The sequence below is a fragment of the Haliotis rubra genome, unplaced genomic scaffold, assembly GCF_003918875.1.
Source record: "Haliotis rubra isolate DU_JTF1 unplaced genomic scaffold, ASM391887v1 Scf59, whole genome shotgun sequence".
In the NCBI taxonomy this organism is placed as follows: domain Eukaryota; kingdom Metazoa; phylum Mollusca; class Gastropoda; order Lepetellida; family Haliotidae; genus Haliotis; species Haliotis rubra.
Genome location: NW_025767290.1, coordinates 2,934,785 through 2,957,827, shown reverse-complemented (window position 1 = coordinate 2,957,827; position 23,043 = coordinate 2,934,785). Strand labels below are relative to the sequence as shown.

At 43.6% G+C, this 23,043-nt stretch overlaps 1 protein-coding gene across 4 annotated transcripts in view; it reads right to left on the bottom strand.

The window, feature by feature from the left end:
- LOC124254989 overlaps positions 1-23,043 on the bottom strand; it is a 50,699-nt gene that overhangs the window by 4,986 nt on the left and 22,670 nt on the right. The window contains exons 2-6 of one of the 4 annotated variants that reach the window (XM_046688830.1): positions 17,531-18,408; positions 16,392-16,673; positions 15,746-15,780; positions 11,651-11,716; positions 9,727-9,783 (exon numbers count right to left, since the gene is read on the bottom strand). In XM_046688830.1, coding sequence (XP_046544786.1) covers positions 9,727-9,783; positions 11,651-11,716; positions 15,746-15,780; positions 16,392-16,673; positions 17,531-18,408 — 1,318 coding nt within the window. The remainder of the gene's footprint in view (positions 1-9,726; positions 9,784-11,650; positions 11,717-15,745; positions 15,781-16,391; positions 16,674-17,530; positions 18,409-23,043) is intronic. The other 3 variants (XM_046688831.1, XM_046688832.1, XM_046688833.1) reach the window with 3 other exon arrangements.

Sequence of the window (23,043 nt, the reverse complement as noted above, 5' to 3'; positions counted from 1 at the left end):
TCTTTGTTTGAGCGGCCGTGTCCAATCCCCAAGAAGGAAACAGGGAGGTAGCCGTGACTACAACCCACAAGGAGAAGGTAAGGGGAGCAGCCGTGCCTGTTCCCCAGTGCATGAAAAAGGGAATAGCCGTGTCTATTCCCCACAAAGCAAGGAATGTAGCCGTGCCTACATCCAACCAAACCCATCCGGGGGCTGAAAAAAAAAGAAGAGAGGTGAGAAGGCAACTGGCAACAATGTGGGAATGCCGCCCCCTAGCCAGGACCCTGTCATCAGGGAGACCGAGCCTGAGAGTCTGTCCAACTCTCAGGGCCTTACAGCAATCAGCAAGGAAGTAGCCTTGCCTACTTCCACACCAGCCGCCGGTAGGGTTGGAATAGATACGGGGCTGCCAACCCCAGTATCTGACAATATCGAAATTGACTCTGAGTCCGAAGAGGGAATGCCTAGCCCTCAAAATAATGAAAGGGGAATGCCCAGCCCCAATATAGAGAGCTCTGATGGCATGAAAATGCCTGAATACCGAGAACATGCCCAGCTCCGTAGAGGGAAGAACAAACATTATTTCAGTCCAGAGGCAAACAACCCCCAAAAAATCAAACTCGCAATGACAAGTCCAAGCGCTGACTCCTACGTGGAAGCGGCCATGTCACTGCCAACAGGGGAGAAAAGCTTCACTGAAATCAGTCAGTCTGACCGAGAAATAATTAAAGAGCTTTGGACTAGGAACTCCAAGCAGTCCAAGGATAAGGCGAAACAAGCCAAAGCTACGGCTAAGGCCGCCCCACCCAAGAAGCAGCAGGCGTGGGAGAGGCTAGTCTATTGTATAGACTATAACCTCACCCTCTCCAGCAGGGTCTCGGCCCAGGCTTTAAGGGAGGAGCTAGCCAAGTCCATCTCTATAACCAGAGTGCACAAAGCGAATCGGGGATATGTAGTCAGAGGTGACAACATATATCAATGCACAAAACTCCCCACTAAAGTCCTAGGGCAGACGGTAGTATGGAAAGTGCCAGGCTGGGTGTCACACACAAAATGCGCGGGGCATCTTGATAAGGGGATCAGTGATGAAAGGCTCACTGCCCAGCAACAACGCAATCCTGCTATTACTGACATGTATAGGATTAAAAGTCAAGGCAAAAACACCAGAGTAGTGATACTCACAATCTACCTCAGGCGACCAAAACAGTGTGTCAACTGTCTCAATTACGGACATGTCAAGGCAAACTGCCTCAGCGAGGCAAAATGCCGAACATGCTCCAGGCCAGCCAAAATATGCAACGGCAAATGCTCACTATTTTGCACCAACTGCAAAGTTAAGGGACACTCGGCCCTATCTAACTTCTGCAGGAGCAGGCAGCATAAGAAACAGAGTCTAAACACGGAGACTCTAGGCCAGCAGACAAAGACACAAAAAACTGTTAATGCCCGTGAACAGGCAACGACCAAGGGCAAGGTCAATGCCGAACCACAGGCACCAACAAACGCTGAGGCAACCAGCGCCGGCAACCCTAAGGGCAAGGGTGCCGACCTGAACAAATGCCGAGGCAACCAGAGCCGGCAACCCTAAGGGCAAGGGTGCCGACCTGAACAAACGCCGAGGCAACCAGCGCCGGCAACCCTAAGGGCAAGGGTGCCGACCTGAAGAAACGCCGAGGCAACCAGCGCCGGCAACCCTAAGGGCAAGGGTGCCGACCTGAACAAACGCAAAAGGCGTAAAGGCAAAAGGGGCAAAAAAGTCCAAAAAAGGTGGCAAACAACACTGGCAATGTTGAAACCACCAATGTAATGGGTACAGACTAAAGGCATGCTGAAATAAGCCATGACAGTAACACCAATGCCCACAACCAGACAATCCCAGACAAGCTGGTTGAATTCATGTGTGCGGCCTTACTCAAACTAGGCACACATAAGGACAGTGATGTGGGGTCCAAACTCATCACCCTGTGGGAGTTGGCTACCAGCATCCTGTCCTACGGGCAATCTGCTACCTTCTTCAAACAGCAGATACACAAGCTTAAATAAACTTTTAAGCTACCAAATATAAGGACACAACTGTTATCATGAGCTTAGAAATAATGCATGGCCAAGAACTCATAGCCCTAGTCAAACAACAGGTACTGAACCCCCACGTTATACTAATTCAAGAAGCGAAACTGGGGAAGAGAGCAAACTTTCGGTTACCTGGCTACAAGCAATACCGCAAAGACAGAGTGGGGCGAGCTTGGGGTGGACTGGTTACTTTTGTCGTCGACGATTGTACCTCCACTGAGATCAAAGCAGAGGTGGGGAGCCTTGAAACCCAGGTCATCTCGGTCAGTATGGCAAATAGCAAAGAGATACGCATTGCAAACGTCTATCACAGGACTGCCGATCCCACCAACATCAATGAGCTTAACAAACTCAGCAACTTGGTCGGGCATTCAGGCCTAATCCTTGGCGACTTCAACGCCCACAGCCCGCTGTGGGGGTGAGGAAACCACTCTGACTGCCCCGGCAGGATGGTGGAGGATTGGGTAGAGTCACAGGGACTCGTTATTCTGAATGATTGCTCTCCTACAAGACATTGTCCAATCCGGGGCGGGTGGACCAGCATAGATCTCGCTATAGCCACAAAAAACCTAGCCCATGACTGTCAGTGGCAGGTTCATGGTGACAGTTGGGGGAGTGATCACTCACCGTGTTTCACTCTTCTCGGCATCCCACCCCCTATGCGATGAACAAGCAAACTCTAGAGAGCGGTGGAACTTCTCCAAAGTAGACTGGTCAAAATTCAGAACGCAGTGCAATAGAATCAAACCGTCTGAAATTGTCTCTGATAACAGACACGTTTTGCCTCAACCTAACGTCAGCTATATACACAGCAGCACGGGCCTCAATCCCTCTCACCAAAGCAAAGGATGGCACCCGAGCCGTCCCATGGTGGAATGAGGAAATAGCCAAAGCTCGACGCATTAGGAAAAAGGCACTAAACAGATTAAAACGAGACAAGTCTGTTGTAGGAGAAGTTCGTATAGCTAGGAAACAAGTGAAAGATCTCATAAATCAGTCCAGGTCTGACTCATGGCAAACGTTCTGTGGATCCCTCAACCACAAAACAAACAGTAAAGCAGTCTGGCAAAAGATACACGCCATCCGCGTGAAACGCAAGTCCGCTCGCATTCCCAAGTTAACAGGGGCTAACACAACAGCGGATAAAGCCAGTATCTTAGCCACCCACTTTGCCTCTGTCAGTAGCAACAACAATTTTTCTGAAGAGTTTACAAAGTCAGAAAAATTGCCACCACAGCCCAAACAGCCCCCGTGTGAACAGCACGCATACAACCATGGCTTCAGTGTGGAGGAGTTCAGAACTGCTATACGCAACAAAAAGGGTACTTGTCCAGGGGAGGACATGGTCAGCTATGAGATGCTCAAAAGGCTGCCTGACAGCGTCGCCAGCGTCCTCGTACAATTGTACAATTTGATATGGGATCAGGGGGAGGTACCTGCAGCATGGAAACATGCAGCAGTAATACCTCTGCTCAAACCAGGGAAGGAGAAGACATCGGCCAACTCTTATCGGCCAATATCCCTAACATCAAACTTGTGCAAAAGTATGGAGGCAATGGTGAACATACGCTTGAAGCACCACCTTGAAACAAACGCATACTTATCTCATGACCAGAGTGGATACAGAACTAACCGCTCATGTCTTGACCACATTTTCAGATCAGATTAGCCCAGGTCAAGAAACAGTACCTAGCTGCTGTCTTTTTAGACTTCAGTAAAGCCTTTGACATGGTATGGCACGATGGACTACTCCAAAAACTAGAGAATGTTGGTGTACAAGGGAAATTGGCAAATTATGTTCAAAGTTTTCTGCAAGAAAGGTCAATATCAGTCCTAGTTGGAGACCACCTGTCTGAGAGACACAGGTTAGATAATGGCACGCCGCAAGGAAGCATTATCAGTCCCACACTTTTCAACATCATGATTGACGACCTATTTGAACATGTCCGAAAGGACGACAACATCAACACCTCAAAGTTCGCTGACGATGGGGCTGTCTGGGTCAGACATCGAGAGGTTCTCAAAATTCAGGCTCTAATGCAGAAAACCCTCGATGGTGTGGAAAAATGGTGCGACAAATGGGGATTCACCATCTCACCTGAGAAGACAGTCGGAGTGGTATTCAAGCGAAAGGGTTGCCGAGTAAGCAACACACCCAGTCTCAAAATGGAGCGTTCGCCAAGCACTGACAGTCACAATGGCTAACCTGCAGAGGGCAGAGTTCATCTTGTCTCAGAGAGGAGGAAGACAGGTACTACATGATGGCCACAAGTATCGACTGAATGTTGTGAGACAGGTCGCCACACACTGGAAGTGCGTCATAAATAAATGTAAAGGTAAATGCAGTACCATTGGAGACCACGTATCTTCGGTCACAGAGCACAACCACCCTCCTCTGGTGAATGAAGAAGAAATCAGACTTCTCACCAGACTGCGACAACGTGTTCGTGATGAGATACAGCCCATCCAACAGATCTACAATGAGGAGATCCAGAACCTAGATGAAGATTCCGCTGCCACTGTTGCGAACCTTTACAGGGATCGATCGGGACTCTACCGTCAACGTGCAAGGTTCTACCACCTGTCCCAAAGACCCTAGCTGACGTTGACCTCACAGGTATTCAATTATTCTTGCGATCAGATTATAAGATCACAAGTGACAACCTCAAGACAACCTCAAGACTTACGCATGATTGTTTTGTTTTTTTTTAAATAATTACAAACAAATAGAACATACCGATCTACCGAAACCTGGAGAGTCGCTTGGACAGACTTAGAGAGCAACTTGCTTCTGGGAGAAGATCACCCCTTCAATTCCTCGACGCAGCTGGTCACATTATCAAGTTCAAGTGAGAATGGACAATGTCCCGATTGTGATCGGAAAATGACAAATAACAGAATATATAAGTAACAGACAAATAACAGAAATAAATTCTTTAAAAAAACTTTCTTTTTGTCCTTCAACTACTTCAACTAGAAGATGATGTGATGATATGATGTGATAAATAAATTATCATTTCACTGTGATCAGAAAATGACAAGTAACAGAAATTTATAAATTCTTTTTGTCCTTCAACTACTTCAACTAGAAGAGTCCACTTTTAGATCATAGGGTGCCACTCATTGGTAATCAACAGTCAACAGACCATGACATGTGCCAAGACTGTAGGCGAATTCGTGCACCATTGCGTGTTGGGGAAGGTTTACTACTTAAATGCGATTTACCAGATGCATTTTCCTTTTCATTTATATAATCTCTTTGGTTCGAGACTAACTGAAAAGCACACAACTTATCCGTTTCTTTTTGATAGTGGTGTGACGATTCATCGATATGCATCGATGCATCGATCCCTGAGCCGCCAATACTGTGAATCGATATAAAGTTTTACATTGTCCAATATCCCGATACGATGCGTCAAAAGGGCCACGGTACATCGATGTTTAACTTTGAATGTTGCCGAATCGCGATATCTGTCAAGATAGACCGTTTTTAAAGCAGCACAAACTTCATTCTATTGTGTGACTGCAGTGACAGCATTCAGCAACATGCAGATATTAAATATGCTTTTGATCTATGTTTTATGTGTTTTTTATTTTGTACTTGTTTTTTTTTTCAACTTTTTTCAAATTAAAGTTTCTTTCATTTAAACATTGTTTTTGTTTTGGTCTTAAGGTGGTTTATAGTTTATAGGTGTTAGAATGAAAGGTTTTAGTATTGTGATACGTATCGTATCGCCACCCGTATCGTATCGCCACCCTTATGTCGGGATTCGTATCGTATCGCAGCTTCAGTGCACACTATATCGTCGTGACTAAAACTTCAGTACCGTGATGTATTGCATCGCAGGTGGTATGCCAATACCAGCACAACTTTTTCACAGTATATATTAACTAAACAACAGTTGAAATTAACATTTATTATAAACTGTTGAAACCAACAAGAAACAACGCATTTTTAGGGGAGAGTCGGCGTGACGACAGACTTGTTTGTAAACATAGCGGACAAGTGAGTTTAACTCTGCGCATGGCTGTAGGGCATCCAGCACAGCTGGGAGCTATGACTGGTGGCAGTGGTAGTATAGGGACTTCTGCAAAAGGGGCTGCCGCTGTGAGGAGCTTGTGATCACCACATGCAACCAAACCACCGTCGACCACACGGAAGAAACAAGATAAAGAGATCTTAGAAGGTGCAGCAAAATGTTGGAGTTATGTAATGATGCTGAAGCTGTCAAACCATCTGTGAGGTTCTCAGCTGGCCGTGTAGGATATTTGAGTGTCACGAACCATCTCTTGATTGTCAAAGAGTATTGATACACACGAACGTGGTCAATTAACTGAGATTTTAAGTCAGTGTTCCACAGTAAACTATCATGATATAGGTAAGTATACATGCAGACATCATCTATATGAACAAGCGGTCCTATCTCTGATTTGAATAAAAAACACACATATATATCCAGTATACAATACGGTTCTTCTCAACCGCCTCTTTCTGTTTCCACCAATAACGGCCACTAATTCGAAAGGCAAAATATTAAGTGTCTTTGTTCCTTAATATTTATGAGCAAAACGCCATGCAATAAGTGTACACTAAGACACAAATGACTAAATCTCCAGCCTAATCTTTGAAGGGCACTTAGAAGGGGAATGCACAGGATAAGCAAAATTTATGGATGTCAACTTCTTCATTGTGGCCCGGAGAGCGGAAGGTCGCGGGTTCGATTCCAGACCGCGTCATACCAAAAAACGTTAACATATGGTACTTGTTGGTCCCTGCCTGGCGCTCGACATAAATGGGTACAAGGACTGGTCGGCTCAGAGTCAGTATAATGTGTCTAAGTGGGGTATTCCTGCTTCACTGCGGCATGGTATCTCAGTGGGCTAGCACTACAAAACCAGCTTCAGTCTGGGCTAGTACATACACACACGCATGCACGTCGTCATGTGAGCGAAATATTCTCAAGCACGACGTTAAATTCAATTTCACCTCACCTCACCTTCATTGTGAATAACACGACGTTTTGGGGGTGTATAAAGAAGTTGACATCCATAAATTTTGCTTTTCTTAAATCTCCAACCTGTTCGGTCGCTACGTACGACCAGCTAACACCGGAACGAAGTTTACTCTGTAGTCTCAGCAGTGAGACATGCTGTACTTACACCACGAACATCTTGTAGGAACGAATTACAACTATACATAGCGAAATTAAGTTTGCATGATAGATTACGAAAGCATATGCATGTTTAGCGAGATATAAATACATGAACATATGATTGTGTCATTGTGACACGAGCATAGTATATGTTCACACTGGTATAGGTTAATTAAAAAGATCCGATATACGATAAAAATATGTCTTGTACCACCAAGGAAGGAAAAAACACCAAACAAGCGGATCTGATGAACTAAAGGCATTGTCCTCAATATTTCAGCCTAAGAAGCCAATGGATAGAAATACGCCATCTTGCATCAGTAAGGAGGGAGTCAGGGGATAGAAATACGCCATCTTGCATCAGTAAGGAGGGAGTCAGGGGATAGAAATACGCCATCTTGCATCAGTAAGGAGGGAGTCAGGGGATAGAAATACGCCATCTTGCATCAGTAAGGAGGGAGTCAGGGGATAGAAATACGCCATCTTGCATCAGTAAGGAGGGAGTCAGGGGATAGAAATACGCCATCTTGCATCAGTAAGGAGGGAGTCAGGTGACAGAAATACGCCATCTTGCATCAGTAAGGAGGGAGTCAGGGGATAGAAATACGCCATCTTGCATCAGTAAGGAGGGAGTCAGGTGACAGAAATACGCCATATTGCATCAGTAAGGAGGGAGTCAGGGGGAAGCATAGACTAACAACTAGTCTCTGAAATGAACATATTTTACTGAAAAAAGTTCATAGTAAAATAACTAAATATATAAACTCTGTCAAAAAAGAAACGCAACCCCTGTCCTCAGATATGAAAAATTCGTTTGAATGAAGTTATTGCTTCCAAACTAAATTTTATTCGAATGTATTGAAATGATACACGTAATTAATGAAGATTACCATCCAAACAACTGCATTTGTACGCATAAGTGTATTTTATTGCTTATTCCGTCACAACGCATGAAATGACCCTCATGGTGACTTCGCACAAAAAAAACACATGCAAATCATGAAAAAGGCAGTTAATGTAGGGGTGTATAAAAGCCCATGTGCTTCCGTATTATATTCATTCATTTGTCGCCGAAAAGCTGTGTTAAAAATGCCACGATTGAGTGCTGCCGACCGAAATATCGCCATTGGTCGTGTTCAAGCCGGAGAAAGTTTTGGAACTGTTGCACGGCACCTAAATGTTCACAAAACAACGATATCCCGACTTTGGAGCCGCTACAACAACTTCAATTTGACCAACGATCGCCCGAGAAGTGGAAGGCCAAGAATCACGACCCCCCTTCAAGATCGGTACATCCGGGTCCACCACCTGCGTAATCGGCATGCCCTACCAACCGTGACTGCCACACAAATACCAGGTTTGAGGAGAGTGTCAGCTCAAACGATTAGGAACCGTCTGAAAGAAGCGGGTTTACGTGCCTGTAGACCAGTTGTTGGACCTGTACTACGCCCCCTACATCGACGCCGACGACTCAGGTGGTGCAACAACGTAAGGATACGGACTTTACAAAACTGGAGGCGAATCTGGTTTTCTGATGAATCACGTTTTCTTTGCAACGTCACGACGGAAGACAGCGTCTGTATAGGAGACGTCATAAACGTTTTGCGCCCATCTGCGTCCGACAGGTGGACAGATTTGGCGGAGAAAGCGTCATGGTTTGGGGAACCATCTCATACAACCAGAAATCAGACTTGGTGATCGTTCCAGGGAACCTGACAGCCCAACGTTACATCAACCACGTGTTAGAGCTTCACCTTCTCCCGATTATTGACCAACAGACACAGATTTTTCAACGGGACAACGCCCGGCCTCATACTGCACGTGCAACAATGAACTTTCTGCAGAATTCCAACGTCAATGTCTTGCCATGACCCTGTAAATCACCAGACCTCAACCCTATTGAACACCTGTGGGATACTCTGGATCGACGCGTACGTCAACGTCAGCCGCCGCCACAGACGCTGCAACAGCTCGCCGTTGCACTGCAGGAGGAGTGGAGAGCCATTCCCCAGGAAAGAATCCGGCGTCTTATCCGTTCTTGTCCAAGGAGATGCCGTGCAGTGATTGCAGCGCGTGGTGCTCATACGAGATACTGAGAAAGACGCCCCCCTGGTGACAAACTGGTGTCTGTGAGATGACTTTTGAAATGACAATTTTAAACATGCCCATCTGGGTTATTATTCTGCCAAATTTCAGACTTCTGTCTTAAATAATAAAAATGCCGTGTCGTCCTAAAACTTCAGATCAAAATCTCTAAAATACAGGGGTTGCGTTTCTTTTTTGACAGAGTTTATAATGAAAAGGAGCCCTGAGACTTTCTTCATATTCAGAAATCTAGAAGAATCTGAAGCTGAGGAAATCTAGACTTGCCACATTTTCTAGACTTGTGTGGGCTTTCTTGGATATATTTGCTTCAGGGTCTGTACGAAAGACTAGGTGAAGCACTAAACTAGCGCCACTCGGGTCTAATGAACTAAGGGCATATGACACACGATAAAAAATCGAAAAAGTTCGCCGTTTATACCTTCATTTTGCCACTCACTGCCTTTTTCTGAGGAGGAACACCATGCCTTTTTCTCAACTGTAAAGAAACATTTGCCCTTTGGCCATTAAATCAATCTTGTTTCGTGCCTTTGTGTGAACTTGCTGAGGTGTGGGGGCTTGTAGACAGGAGGTCGAAGGTGAATGGATGGAAGGGATGTCGCACACGTCGCTGTAGATGGTCAACTTGTGATAACTTTCATATATACTCAGCGTTATTATTCAGGGGTCACGCAGATAATAAGAGATAAAAGGTTACAATATCGTAGCATATTTAATTTCGTTGTCCATTTTCGTTTCGTAAAAGCATGCAATTAGTTATCGATAGCATCCGATCAGATCGTAAAAACAATAAGTCAGTTAGTTATACCATCCAGTTCGTAAAAGCATGAAGCATCCATTTAGTGTGACATGGGCATCCGTAACATGTTCTTTAACTGTTAAACACGATATCAACATTCTCCGGCCTACTACTATTCCCGCTGGTTGGTATTTGTCTTCATATCTGACGTTCTAAAACACTGGTTGAGCAGATCTGCAAATTCAAGTACACAAAACACACACACACACACACACACACACACACACACGCACGCACGCACGCACGCACACACACACACACACACACACACACACACACACACACACACACACACACACCACCACCACCACCACCACATATTAATAGCGAGACCGACAGTTAGTGCTGATACTTGAGTTAAGATTGTAACTCTTCCATGCAGTGTCTAATTACTATGTCTCTAAATACGGCAGGTCCGGAGATATAGGTAATACTGTAATTTGGGCCCCCATTAACACCCAAATATAGTTCAAGGGGAAGTCAATGTCACCAAGGGCATCAGTTCAGGAGCTCAAAGAGTTCCAAGCTCAAGGGCAAGTCAATGTCACCAAGGGCATCAGTTCAGGAGCTCAAAGAGCTCCAAGTTCAAGGGGACCCCAGTGTCACCAAGGGCATCAGTTCAGGAGTTCAAAGAGTTCCAAGTTCAAGGGGACCTCAGTGTCACCAAGGGCATCAGTTCAGGAGCTCAAAGAGTTCCAAGCTCAAGGGGAAGTCAGTGTCACCAAGGGCATCAGTTCAAGGGCTCAAAGAGCTCCAAGCTCAAGGGGAAGTCAGTGTCACCAAGGGCATCAGTTCAGGAACTCAAAGAGTTCCAAGCTCAAGGGGAAGTCAATGTCACCAAGGGCATCAGTTCAGGAGCTCAAAGAGCTCCAAGTTCAAGGGGACTCCAGTGTCACCAAGAGCATCAGTTCAGGAGCTCAAAGAGTTCCAAGTTCAAAGAGACCTCAGTGTCACCAAGGGCATCAGTTCAGGAGCTCAAAGAGTTCCAAGCTCAAGGGGAAGTCAGTGTCACCAAGGGCATCAGTTCAGGGGCTCAAAGAGTTCCAAGCTCAAGGGGAAGTCAGTGTCACCAAGGGCATCAGTTCAGGGGCTCAAAGACAACATCTCCAAACAACTACGTAGGTTTACTTCATAAATGCTGGCGGTTCGGTAGCCACGTGGTTAAAGCGTCGCTCGTCATACCGGAGACCCGGGTTCGATTCACCCTTTGGGTAAAATGTGTAAAGCCAATTCTTGGTGTCACCAGACGTGATATTGCTGGAATATAGCTAAAGCGGCTTAAATCCTTACTTACTCACAACTTAACCGTGAAATTTTGAATACTACAATCACGTGTTAAATAGTGCATTTACACTTCACAGTTTAAAGATACCAATGGTTAGTCCACCAGAATAACTTTGCAGACAGTTAGCATGAATGAAAAAGAAAATGTCAGAAGAACCAAAAACCCAACCAAAAACCATGGTGCCATCTGTGCTTGTTAACAACTGCGTGACTATAAGTTAATATATTGAGTAAATCGTGAGATACACGGATACCCAAATACCTCAAGTGCTTCGATTTTTCCACTCGATTTCCTTTTGTTGAATACTGAAGGGAATTTGCGCAACAGCTGTAAACAAGACGTATCCTTCAGGAATTAGAACTCAGAGGCACTCTCAGCGCTTCGATAGTCGTAAGTGCCATGCATGTAGCAACCCACTATGTAATAACAACGCACTATGTAATACAATTTTCAGAGTCCAAAAACATTTTGGACTTAGGCGATTTTATTACATAACGGGTTATTACAAACTGCGTTACACCAGTAGCAACCCACTATGTAATAACGACGCACTATGTAATAAAATTTTCAGAGTCCAAAAACATTTCGGACTTAGGCGATTTTATTACAAAGCGAGTTGGTACTTTTGCCTAAGGCTGGAAAATGAGTGAAAATCAAAGTTGAAGATATTCCTTCCAGTGAGGACAATATGTGTTCTACACCCTTAATTAAGTGTAAACTTCAGCTTAAACCCGTTCCATCATATGAACTGTTAATATTTCGGAGTTTTCTGATGGTTTAGTACAAACTGCGTTGGTATTACATACCGGGTTGAGTAGCGAAATGTAATAAGATTTTGCACATCTTAACGCACTATGTAATAACATTTTCAGAGTCCAAAATCATTTCGGACTTAGGCGATTTTATTACAAAGCGAGTTGGTACTTTTGCCTAAGGCTGGAAAATGACTGAAAATCAAAGTTGAAGATATTCCTTCCGGTGAGGACAATATGTGTTCTACACCCTTAATTAAGTGTAAACTTCAGCTTAAACCCGTTCCATCATATGAACTGTTAATATTTCGGAGTTTTCTGATGGTTTATTACAAACCGCGTTGGTAATACATACCGGGTTGAGTAGCGAAATGTAATAAGATTTTGCACATCTTAACGCATTATGTAATAAAACTTACAAAGTGCCAAACGTCACCCTTAAGAAGATATTCCTTCAGGTGTTTTCTGATAGTCAATTGGTGGGAGCGAGCGCACTTGCCGCCCCGCCAATAAAAAGACCATACCGTACATAAAAGTGGTGTTTATTTTTCTTTGTGGGGGTTGTTACGCCGCATAGAGCTTACGCCGTATAGAGCTTACGTGTAAGCTGTATTCGGTGGTTGACAACGTATAGAGCTTACGGTGAGCTATATTCGTTGGTTGAAAACGCATACCAGAACGGCATGCAGGGTTCACGTAACACCTAATGACGTCGTAAATGACGTCAAAGTGTATGTCATTTCAGCATAATCAGTCATTTTCAAGTAAAGAAACATACCATATAATGTCATAAAGGGAGAAAGGGACAGCCAGGTGTTCGAGAAGCACGTTCACAGACAAAGTTATTTATTCATTAACCTGTACTGTGCCGTCTCCATCTGTTCTCGAAAACCTGGCTGTCCCTTTCTCTGCACTTCTCCCTCGTAACAAACAGTGAACTGTGTCAATATTTTAATGATAGTTTGTTAAACAACTTTATTATTTTTAGGACAAAAATTCTGCAAAAACCTCACAGAGTGGGTATGATGTTTTGATTATGATCAGCGTTTCATTGAGTATTTTATGTTTATTAGTTTTCGAGTTAGATTGCAATTCATCGGTCCGTTTTTGAGCCAAACGGACTATACCAAAGACCACCGCGACTACAACCACCACTACAACATCCACTTCCATTTCGACTACCACTTCGACTACCACTACGACTATGTACCAGCTTATCGTAAGGCTCTCAGTATATTTCGCTGTTCAGGCCATCAGTTAATGATAGAGTCTGGAAGAAAATCTGGTCTGACAAGAAATTCTAGATTATGTCCATTTTGTGTTATACCTGTAATTGAGACAGAATATCACATATGTTTGGAATGTCCTTTTTACTATAGTCTCAGACGTACAATTTTGCCTGAGTTCTATTGTACTCATCCTTATTATGATAAACTGGTATTACTTTGAACATCACACGATTTAGGTATTTTAATTCGTTTAGCGAAGTTTCTGTTCCTTGCATTCAAACAACGTAACAATTACCTTAACAAAACTTGTACAACCCATTAAGTGTATGTTTATTGACCTTGTACAGTGTTATGACGCTCCAGATTTCCACTTTCATGATATGACTCATGTAACTGTATAATGGGCCTGTGGCCCCTTAATGGAATAAACCAATTATTACTAGACCGATTACGACGAACGATTACGACTACCGCTACGACAACTACGACGACGACAACTACAACTACCACTACTGCTACTATTACTACGACGACGACCACCAGCCAACACCACCAGCACTACTGTTGCCACTGCTGCAACTTCTACTGCTACAGCTACTGCTGTTGCTGCTACTGCTCTACTACTGTTAAGGCTACTACGTCTACTACTGTTACTGCCATTATATATTCTTTTACTACTGCTACGATACTGTTCACCCACGATGTGAACTCTATACGTTATTTAAAATATGTATGCATATATCCAACGTATAGAGCTTAAGTAAATTGTACAGTGTGTCCAAAAATATGTCCCGCTAATAAAGAAAAATATTGTAATAGTTATTAGGAATTAAATGTATCATGTCCTATATATCAGTTTGAAGCTGAAAGGTTTTGTGTAAAGTATGCCAAAAAGTGATGTGACGTTATCGTAACGTCTTATGACGTCATTTATGACATTATATGGTATGTTTCTTTACTTGAAAATGACTGATTATGCTGAAATGACATACACTTTGACGTCATTTACGACGTCATTAGGTGTTACGTGAACCCTGCATGCCGTTCTGGTATGCGTTTTCAACCAACGAATATAGCTCACCGTAAGCTCTATACGTTGTCAACCACCGAATACAGCTTACACGTAAGCTCTATACGGCGTAAGCTCTATGCGGCGTAACAACGCCCACAAAGAAAAATAAACACCACTTTTATGTACGGTATGGTCTTTTTATTGGCGGGGCGGCAAGTGCGCTCGCTCCCACCAATTAACTATCAGAAAACACCTGAAGGAATATCTTCTTAAGGGTGACGTTTGGCACTTTGTAAGTTTTATTACATAATGCGTTAAGATGCGCAAAATCTTATTACATTTCGCTACTCAACCCGGTATGTAATACCAACGCGGTTTGTAATAAACCATCAGAAAACTCCGAAATATTAACAGTTCATATGATGGAACGGGTTTAAGCTGAAGTTTACACTTAATTAAGGGTGTAGAACACATATTGTCCTCATCGGAAGGAACATCTTCAACTTTGATTTTCAGTCATTTTTCAGCCTTATAGGCAAATGTACCAACTCGCTTTGTAATAAAATCGCCTAAGTCCGAAATGTTTTTTGGACTCTGAAAATTTTATTATATAGTGCGTTGTTATTACATGGTGGGTTGCTACTGGTGTAACGCAGTTTGTAATAACCCGATATGTAATAAAATCGCCTAAGTCCGAAATGTTTTTGGACTTAGAAAATTTTATTACATAGTGCGTTGTTATTACATAGTGCGTTGCTACAAGTCATTAACGTTAACTTACGACTATCTCAGCGCTAAGAGAGCTTCGACTGCTGACTGCCGACTGAGTTTGGTTTTACGCCGCTTTTAGCAATATTCCAGCAACATCACGGCGGGGGGACACCGGAAATGGGCTTCACACATTGTGCCCATGTGGGGATTCGAACCCGGGTCTTCGGCGTGACGAGCCAACGCTCTAACCATTAGGCTACCCCACCGCCCAGAGAGCTTCGAAAATCTAGGCCAATAGTATGATATGTTTTCATCTTACCCTTGATCGTACTCAGAGTAGTCGCTCACTATAGTCCGTTTGGCACAAAAGCGGACCGATGAATTGCAATCTAACTCGAAAACTAATAAACAGAAAATACTCAATGAAACGCTGATCATAATCAAAACATCAGACCAACTCTGCGAGTTTTTTGCAGAATTTATGTCCTAAAAATAAAAAAGTTGTTTAACTAACTATCATTAAAATATTGAAAAAGTTCACTATTTGTTACGAGGGAGGAGTGCAGGGAAAGGGACAGCCAGGTGTTAGAGAAGCACGTGCAGAGAATCAATACAGGGACTTAATTAAGTCAAATGTTTATATTTTCCTTACCGGCAGTAGAACCTCTTTGCTTGGCATGGGTTGATCTAAACCAAAACAAAATTGTAGATTAGCACACCATATCGCATTTCTATATCTCTTTGAAAGATATTGATTATAGTGTGTGGCAAAGGAAATATTCCGTTTCGAAAAGATAATTTGTAATTCTAAACAAACAGCGAAAAGACATTATCGACCATATACCTAACACAGTAATATTTGGTATTGACGGGTATCGGATTGAGGGGTGCTGGGTTGTTCGGGTAGTGGGGTGGACGAGTGGCTGTTTGTGGGTGGTTGGGCGGAGGGGTGGCGGGGTCTTGGTAGTTGTGGTTTGGTAGATGCAGGGGGAAGATGGATGGAAGTGTGTGTTGATGGGTGGTAGAGTGGAGAGGTTGTTGGTTGCTGAACAGTTCACAGTTTTTACAAATGGACGCAATCATGCGGAAAGGGGCATTTTCTTATCACTACGTAGTCATTCTAAGCGTCAAGATGGGTAAAGGTCAGGGTCACGGTAATGTTAAGGATCAGTGTTAGGGTAATGGTAAGGGTCAAGGGAAGGGTAAAACTCGGGTTTAAGACTGAAACTAATTGTAGGATTTAAGTCTGATTGGACGCAAACATATAAATATTACGAACAGAATTGAACTACAATGACCTGGCGTGTCTCCCCAGGTCATCCCACTGAACGCCTCAGCAATGGAGGCTGATAGTTCTGTCTCTGATGTGTCCTGGAAATGTACTCCCGGTTTGCCCTTGGGGTCTGGTCGCCTGCTTGGCTGGATCGCCGCTGGTTTTCTTGGTTGGGGTGCAACTGATTGTGGCGCAACAGGCTTGGTCGGGGAGGACGGTGGGACGGCTTTGAAAGGCCTAGAAACAGCAGTTGTCTTGGAGAGCAGAGATGGGAGGGGCGGCTCCTTCGAGTGGGGGGTTACTGGAGCTGGAACCAGACATTCGTGGGTGAAGAACAATCACAAGTAAAAGACACCCACAATCGTGGGGATTCTGGTGGGAACTGATCCCCAGCTGATTTTAAGAGGCGACTAAATCGGTGGTGTGGACAGAATCTACTACGTGCAATTGTACCATATGAGACCGTTCATAAGTTATGGCAAGGGAGGGGGTGGGAGGCAAATTTTGCACTTATTATTTTTTTAAAAGCATGCTTCAAAATTATGGTGGGGATTGATTTTGTACATGACATGCAGGGTGGTTTTCTTACTTTGTACATAAATTTAAGGGGAGGTGTCATTCACATTGTACATGCTTCTCCATAAACATCATCATCACACCCCCTAGCCATAAATTATGAACGGTCCCTATCGGTCAGTTGCTCACTGGATTGCCTGGTCGACCGCCATATAGCTCAAACGTCGCATTGAGTCCTGCTCAGGTAACCTTGGCAACTACGTTAGGGGGTACGGTTGCACACTTTTAGCAAGATTACACGTCACTACCGGCTATTACGACTACCGTGGGTTAGGAGGGTATGTTTAGCCCGTATTCGCGTACTAAAACGTATTATCTCTTGTGTACTTTTTAAAAGTAAGATGATTACATACATATAAAGAATGACGTGACATCATACGTCTACGTGTAATGACTTTGCCAAATATGTCCGAGGTTTGAAATTGTAGATTAATAATACAATACTGATGACAATTATTTATTAAATAATTTTATGTTTTCTATATTGTGTATTCTGGTGAGCGAGTGAGCGAGTTAGTGAGTAAGTGGGTGGGTTTGGACGAGTGAGTGAGTGAGTCAAAAATCAAGACCATATCAGCCTGTACTTACCTGACCGCAAGGGTTTAGGGGCTTCTGGAGTATGCGCCCCTGGGGCCACCCCATGGGTCGACTTAAGTCTCGGGGGCACAGGAGGAGGAGGACCATCCGGAGAGGAAGAAGACTTCGGTTCACTGAGCTCCAAGAACTGGACTTGTGTTGTCCGCAGAAAGTCCACATAGAGCGTTCCTTCTACAAAATCAGGCGTAACTGCGCTTTCTGAGAAATTCTGGAGTACGAACAACTGATAGTCATCACTGTCCATATACTCCGGAGTTTGGACTTCGATCTCGCTGATCTCCGGGTTGTCCAGGGGGATGACCACCGCGCTCCTCCGACAGAATTTCGAATTGGGGTCCCCCGTCATGCCTTTGTAATGGCCGAACAAAACTGGAGCGGTGTCCTTGACCCCTGTCAACAACATTTCCCCACTGTAGGACTGGAGGTTATCAATGGCCTCTTTAATGTCCGTTGACATGATCTCCTGGACGCCAGAATCGATGAACTTGACGCACTGGGGCAGTTTGTAGGTATCTACCACATTTTTAATCGTCTGCTCAGTGTCGTCTGCCTGAACCTGAAACACTCCTTTGACGCTCTTCGGGAGGATGACATCGTCGCCATTACGTGCACACCTGACGGAATTCAGGCCATGAGTCTTGGACCGTCGGACAGCTTTGAGTTCTAAAGAATCTCCCACACTGAGGGTCTGGGGGGTCCCCGAGGGTTCCTTGAAACTCACCTGGGTTAGTACCCGGACGTGGCGAGGGAAATAGTTGATGAGCTCCTCGACTGACTTATATCTGTGATGGACTCCGTGCAGTGGTTGAACCTTTACCTTTCCGTTATATTGGTACGGGAGCCCAATCTCTTCACCATGTCGCTCATAGCTGCAATATAGTAAAATAAAAACCAGTGAAAAGTATATGCGGTGTTTCTTTTCGTGTCTAGTGAAAAATAGATGTGAAAATTATATGAATGGATCCCTGAAACCCTATCGGTAGCACCCACTATTCACACAATTTCCCTAAACTACTATTCATTCATTCATTCAATCTTTTATTAAATCATTCACTCATTCATTCGTGCATTTTCTAAGTTCAGGGTTAATACCAAGTATCAAATTTTAAAATCGTGAAGTGATTATTTACAGGGAAGAAGATGAAATTGAAGTCAATCATTATTACGTCAATTAAAGACAATTTAATTATGTCCTTTCTTTATATTTTTTTTCTATTGTGGTGTGTAAATGGAAATACCGGTGTCCACACTTTGTGGGTTTATACAGTATCCACACCGATTTCTACGTTCATAAACGAAAAAAATATAAAAGTCCATTCTTACATAAAAATGTCAATAATGATAACTTCACGGACTGCTTATTACCGTACTTCCTCGACTAAACGCCGGGATGTGTTCTATGAAAGTAATTATTATCATTATAACCTTTGCTATGGAACGCCGGAGTAAAGATTGTCAGCAGGAAATATACGCCAGCGCGTTTCGCAAAGGAAGTACGGTAAAATGATGAACACGAAAGTAGAAAACGATACATGGCATAGTAACTCAACAGACGCAGGCGTGGACTAAAAGGTTCTTTAATCACCCAGTGCCTCACTTGCTGTTTGTATCTGTCGCGGTAACATATAAGTTCAGTATGTGACATAAATAGGGCAGCTGTTAACATGTTAGGAAGTACACTTTTGAAGTAAAAATACAAACAGGCCGGAAAAGGTGGTATTTCCATACAGGGAAACATTTTCAGAGCACTTCTGGGGGAAATACTATATTTTCATTTAATTTTGTTTCACATACGTTTTCAATTTTCAATTTTTCAAATTATATCTGATAAATATGCGCGGATCCATCGCCACTACAGTTATGTCTGGTGTTCCTGTGGCGGTTTAAATAGCTGGGTCTCGATCCACAAAGCGTTCTTAGAGCTACGACATTCGTAAGCCTATGATAAAACGCTAATTCGTAACGTTACGAACGCTTTGTGGATCGTGAGTGAGTGAGTTTAGTTTTACGCCGTACTCAGCAACATTCCAGCTATATGGTGGCGGTCTGTAAATAATCCAGTCTGGACCAGACAATTAGCATTGATCAGCGCAACCGGAAACCGATGACATGTGTCAACCAAGTCAGCGAGTCTGACCATCCGATCCTGTTCGTCGCCTCTTACGACAAGCATGGGTTACTGAAGGTTCATTCTAACCCGGACCTTCACGGGTATTGTGGATCGTGACCCTGTACAGACATGGACGACAGAATCCACGTAAGAAGTGCGTGGATATTGTTGTACGCCGCTTATACATTCAACAATATCACGGCGGGGGACGCCAGAAATGGGCTTTACCTAGTGTACCCATGTGGGGATTCAAACCCGGGTGTTCGGCGTGATGAGCGAACGTTTTACCCTCTAGGCTAACCCACCACCATATTAACAACGAACCTATGCTTTCCTAAGAGTCGACTAAATGGATCGGATGGTCGGGCTCTGTGACGTAGTCATGGGTTGGTGTTGCTCATTGCATCAATCACATATTTGGGCAGATCCAGACTCAAATATTTACGGATCGTCGACAGTGGAACGTTGCTGAACGCAGCGTTGACAGCATTAACGAAACGTACATCAATTGTTCGTACAGGTACTTCTGTACTAAAGGGGTTTCCTTGTATTAATAAGATTTTGATTAAAATTATCGTATCCTATTGACGGCACAAGCAAGCTCCCAACGCCATTATGGTCAGACCCAGGGACTAACATACTGGTAGGGCGGAAACTGACCAGTGTTGGACTATGACCCGGCTTGTCAAAGCGATCTTAGTACTATTTTGGTCAGTGTCACAGTATGGGAACTGTGGTCGTTTTTTGTTTCTATTTTTTAAGGGACGGAGCACATCTGTGTAACGTTTACTGGTGATGTCAAGATCGCTGTGTGTATTGGTGCATCGTGATTACCTCAAAGATAACGGGATCGGGTGGTCAGGCTCACTGACTTGGTTGACACATGACATCAGATCCCAGTTGTGCAGACCGATGCTCATGCTGTTAAACACGGGATTATCTGGTCCGGACTCGATTATTTACAGACCGCCGTCATATAGCTGGAATATTGCTGAGTGCAGCGTTAAACTAAACTCACTCATTTTAGCAAAACTGGTTTTCATTTTCGAGTCCTTTTTGTCTTTTGTGATGTAATGTTGCCAGTATTTACAAATAGTCTTGAAGGACTATTGTAATGGTGATTACACAGGTTTTAGGGTCATGGAATATTTCTTTTTGCTGTTTAATGCGCAATTACCATATTCCAGCAAGACAATCTAAATCTCCGATCTAGGCTGGGGGCATACGATTACACGCAGTGAACAAAGTCACAATGCCATGTAGAAAGTGGTCAAATGTAACATATGTTACATTTAGGAAGACACTTTCTTAGTAAAAGTACTGATTCTCGTACTGATCCTAGTACTGATTCTAGTACTTTTTCAGTCCCATCCGGGATTCGAACCAACAGCCTCAGAGTCAGGTTAATCCCCAGCACACAGTCTGTACTTAAGAGAGAAAGCATAATCCCAAATATAGCATTTGCTAAAGTCACCGAATCACACCACCCGTTACGCGCGGTAGCCTGATGGTCAAAGGGTTCGCTGGTCACGTCGAAGACCCGGGTTCGATTCTCAACGAAGGTACAGTGTGTGAAGTCTACGTAAACAAGTTACGTAAACCCGCTACATTGACCCTAAACGTACTGAAAGGCACCACGCTCCGGCGCAGTGATGACTTAGCATAACATAGTACTATGCTGGCTGGCCGCATGGAACTCTGGGTAGGAGAGTGGAAAGGCGCCACACTACTGTAGTTGGTGTTGAAAGTGTTGTCCGTCCCCTAACGTGGTCAGTCGTACTTAGATCTGTAGCCTACTTAAGGAATCTGAGCATCAGAGAACTACTCATAGACGGATGACATCAACTTTTCCCTTGTCAACCTCCACTTTAACCCGAGGGGCGTTGGTGTAGCCTAGGGTTGGCTCGTGGTTATGAAAAATTAATTAATATTTAATGTTTAAAAAAGTGTCAAGGTTTGAAACTGTAGCTTATAAATATAAGCCTCCACATCAAATTACAAAATCGGCCCCATCAGCCCATACCCACCCCACCCAGTATCGAATACAAGTGGTAAATGTTAGGTCCCAAACTTGAAGGGGCACAGTGCTCCTTAAGCTGGGCTCCGTCTCGCATTTCGCAAAAAAACGCAAGGGAGTCGGGAACCAGCTTACAGTGCTCCTATCTTCTAACCGTGACGGTCGCGTGATGCGGGTGCGTTTCTCTGTCGTGCAAACACTTAGTATTTTGGATATACGAATATGAATTATGGATGTATGATTCATGAACGTATGGGTAAACGCTTCAGCCAGGCGGTAATTTATCATGCTCGCATACATCTATTTACTATGGACCTACTGAGCTGATTCATATATGACAAATGTTCTTCAAAGGAATATTTTAAGAGCACAGGCGGGTCGCCGTAACACGGAAGTAAACATTCCGTTCCATTGTCCGATCTGTTTCTGGGACACATATCTAAACATGTCGTAATAGTAAGCTACTGTACGGTTGGTGGGTAATGCGATACACTGCATTCAACATGTGAGCGTTCTGGAACGTCTTGAGAAGTATTTACTTAACAAAAAAATAAGTTGTCATTGGCGTGGATGACGAAGTGAATATGTTAGATTTTTACTGCACTTAATAAACACCAGTACATCGTGGTTTACATAGTGATGAACAAATTAAATAGGAATATTTGCATCATCATCGTCTTACAGTTAAACCTCGACAGTTCAGACCCCTGTCTTGACATCCTGCGTGGAAGATTTACTAGTGTCGCGATGGGTGGTGGGTGGCCAAGTGGTTAAAGTGTTCGCCGAAGACCCGGGTTCGCTTCCCCACATGGGTACAATGTGTGAAGCCCATTTCTGGTGTCCCCAACCGTGATATTGCTGGAATATTGCTAAAAGCGGAATACTACAACCACGTGTTAAATAGTTCATTACAGTTTACAGATCACAGTGTGAAGACACCAGTGGTCAGTCCACCAGAATAACCTTGCAGATAGTTATCATGAATTGATTAAAAGCGGCGTAAAACTAAACTCACTCACTCACTACTAGTTTCGCCTTAGATATCTAAATTAATAGTACTTTACTAATCCGGACGATCTAACTAAATCCGTTACCTTCCAGATAATAAAGGTTGTACTATTATTTTTCTTTTAGATTAACCTACCTAGTAATATATCGCGTTATGAATAATCACGATGTCTTACGTTAAACATCCCAAAATGTAATATTTGGAATCAATTCACATCAGAGCTGATTTCAAACAATGTAATAATAAATGATAATAATAATTCATTTTTATAGTGCCTAGTATCAATCTGTCTTGTTGCTCGTTTGACGCTGTTTATTATTAACCCCGGATAACCCAAGCTGCCTGTGAGGCGCTAGAAAGTTATTAGT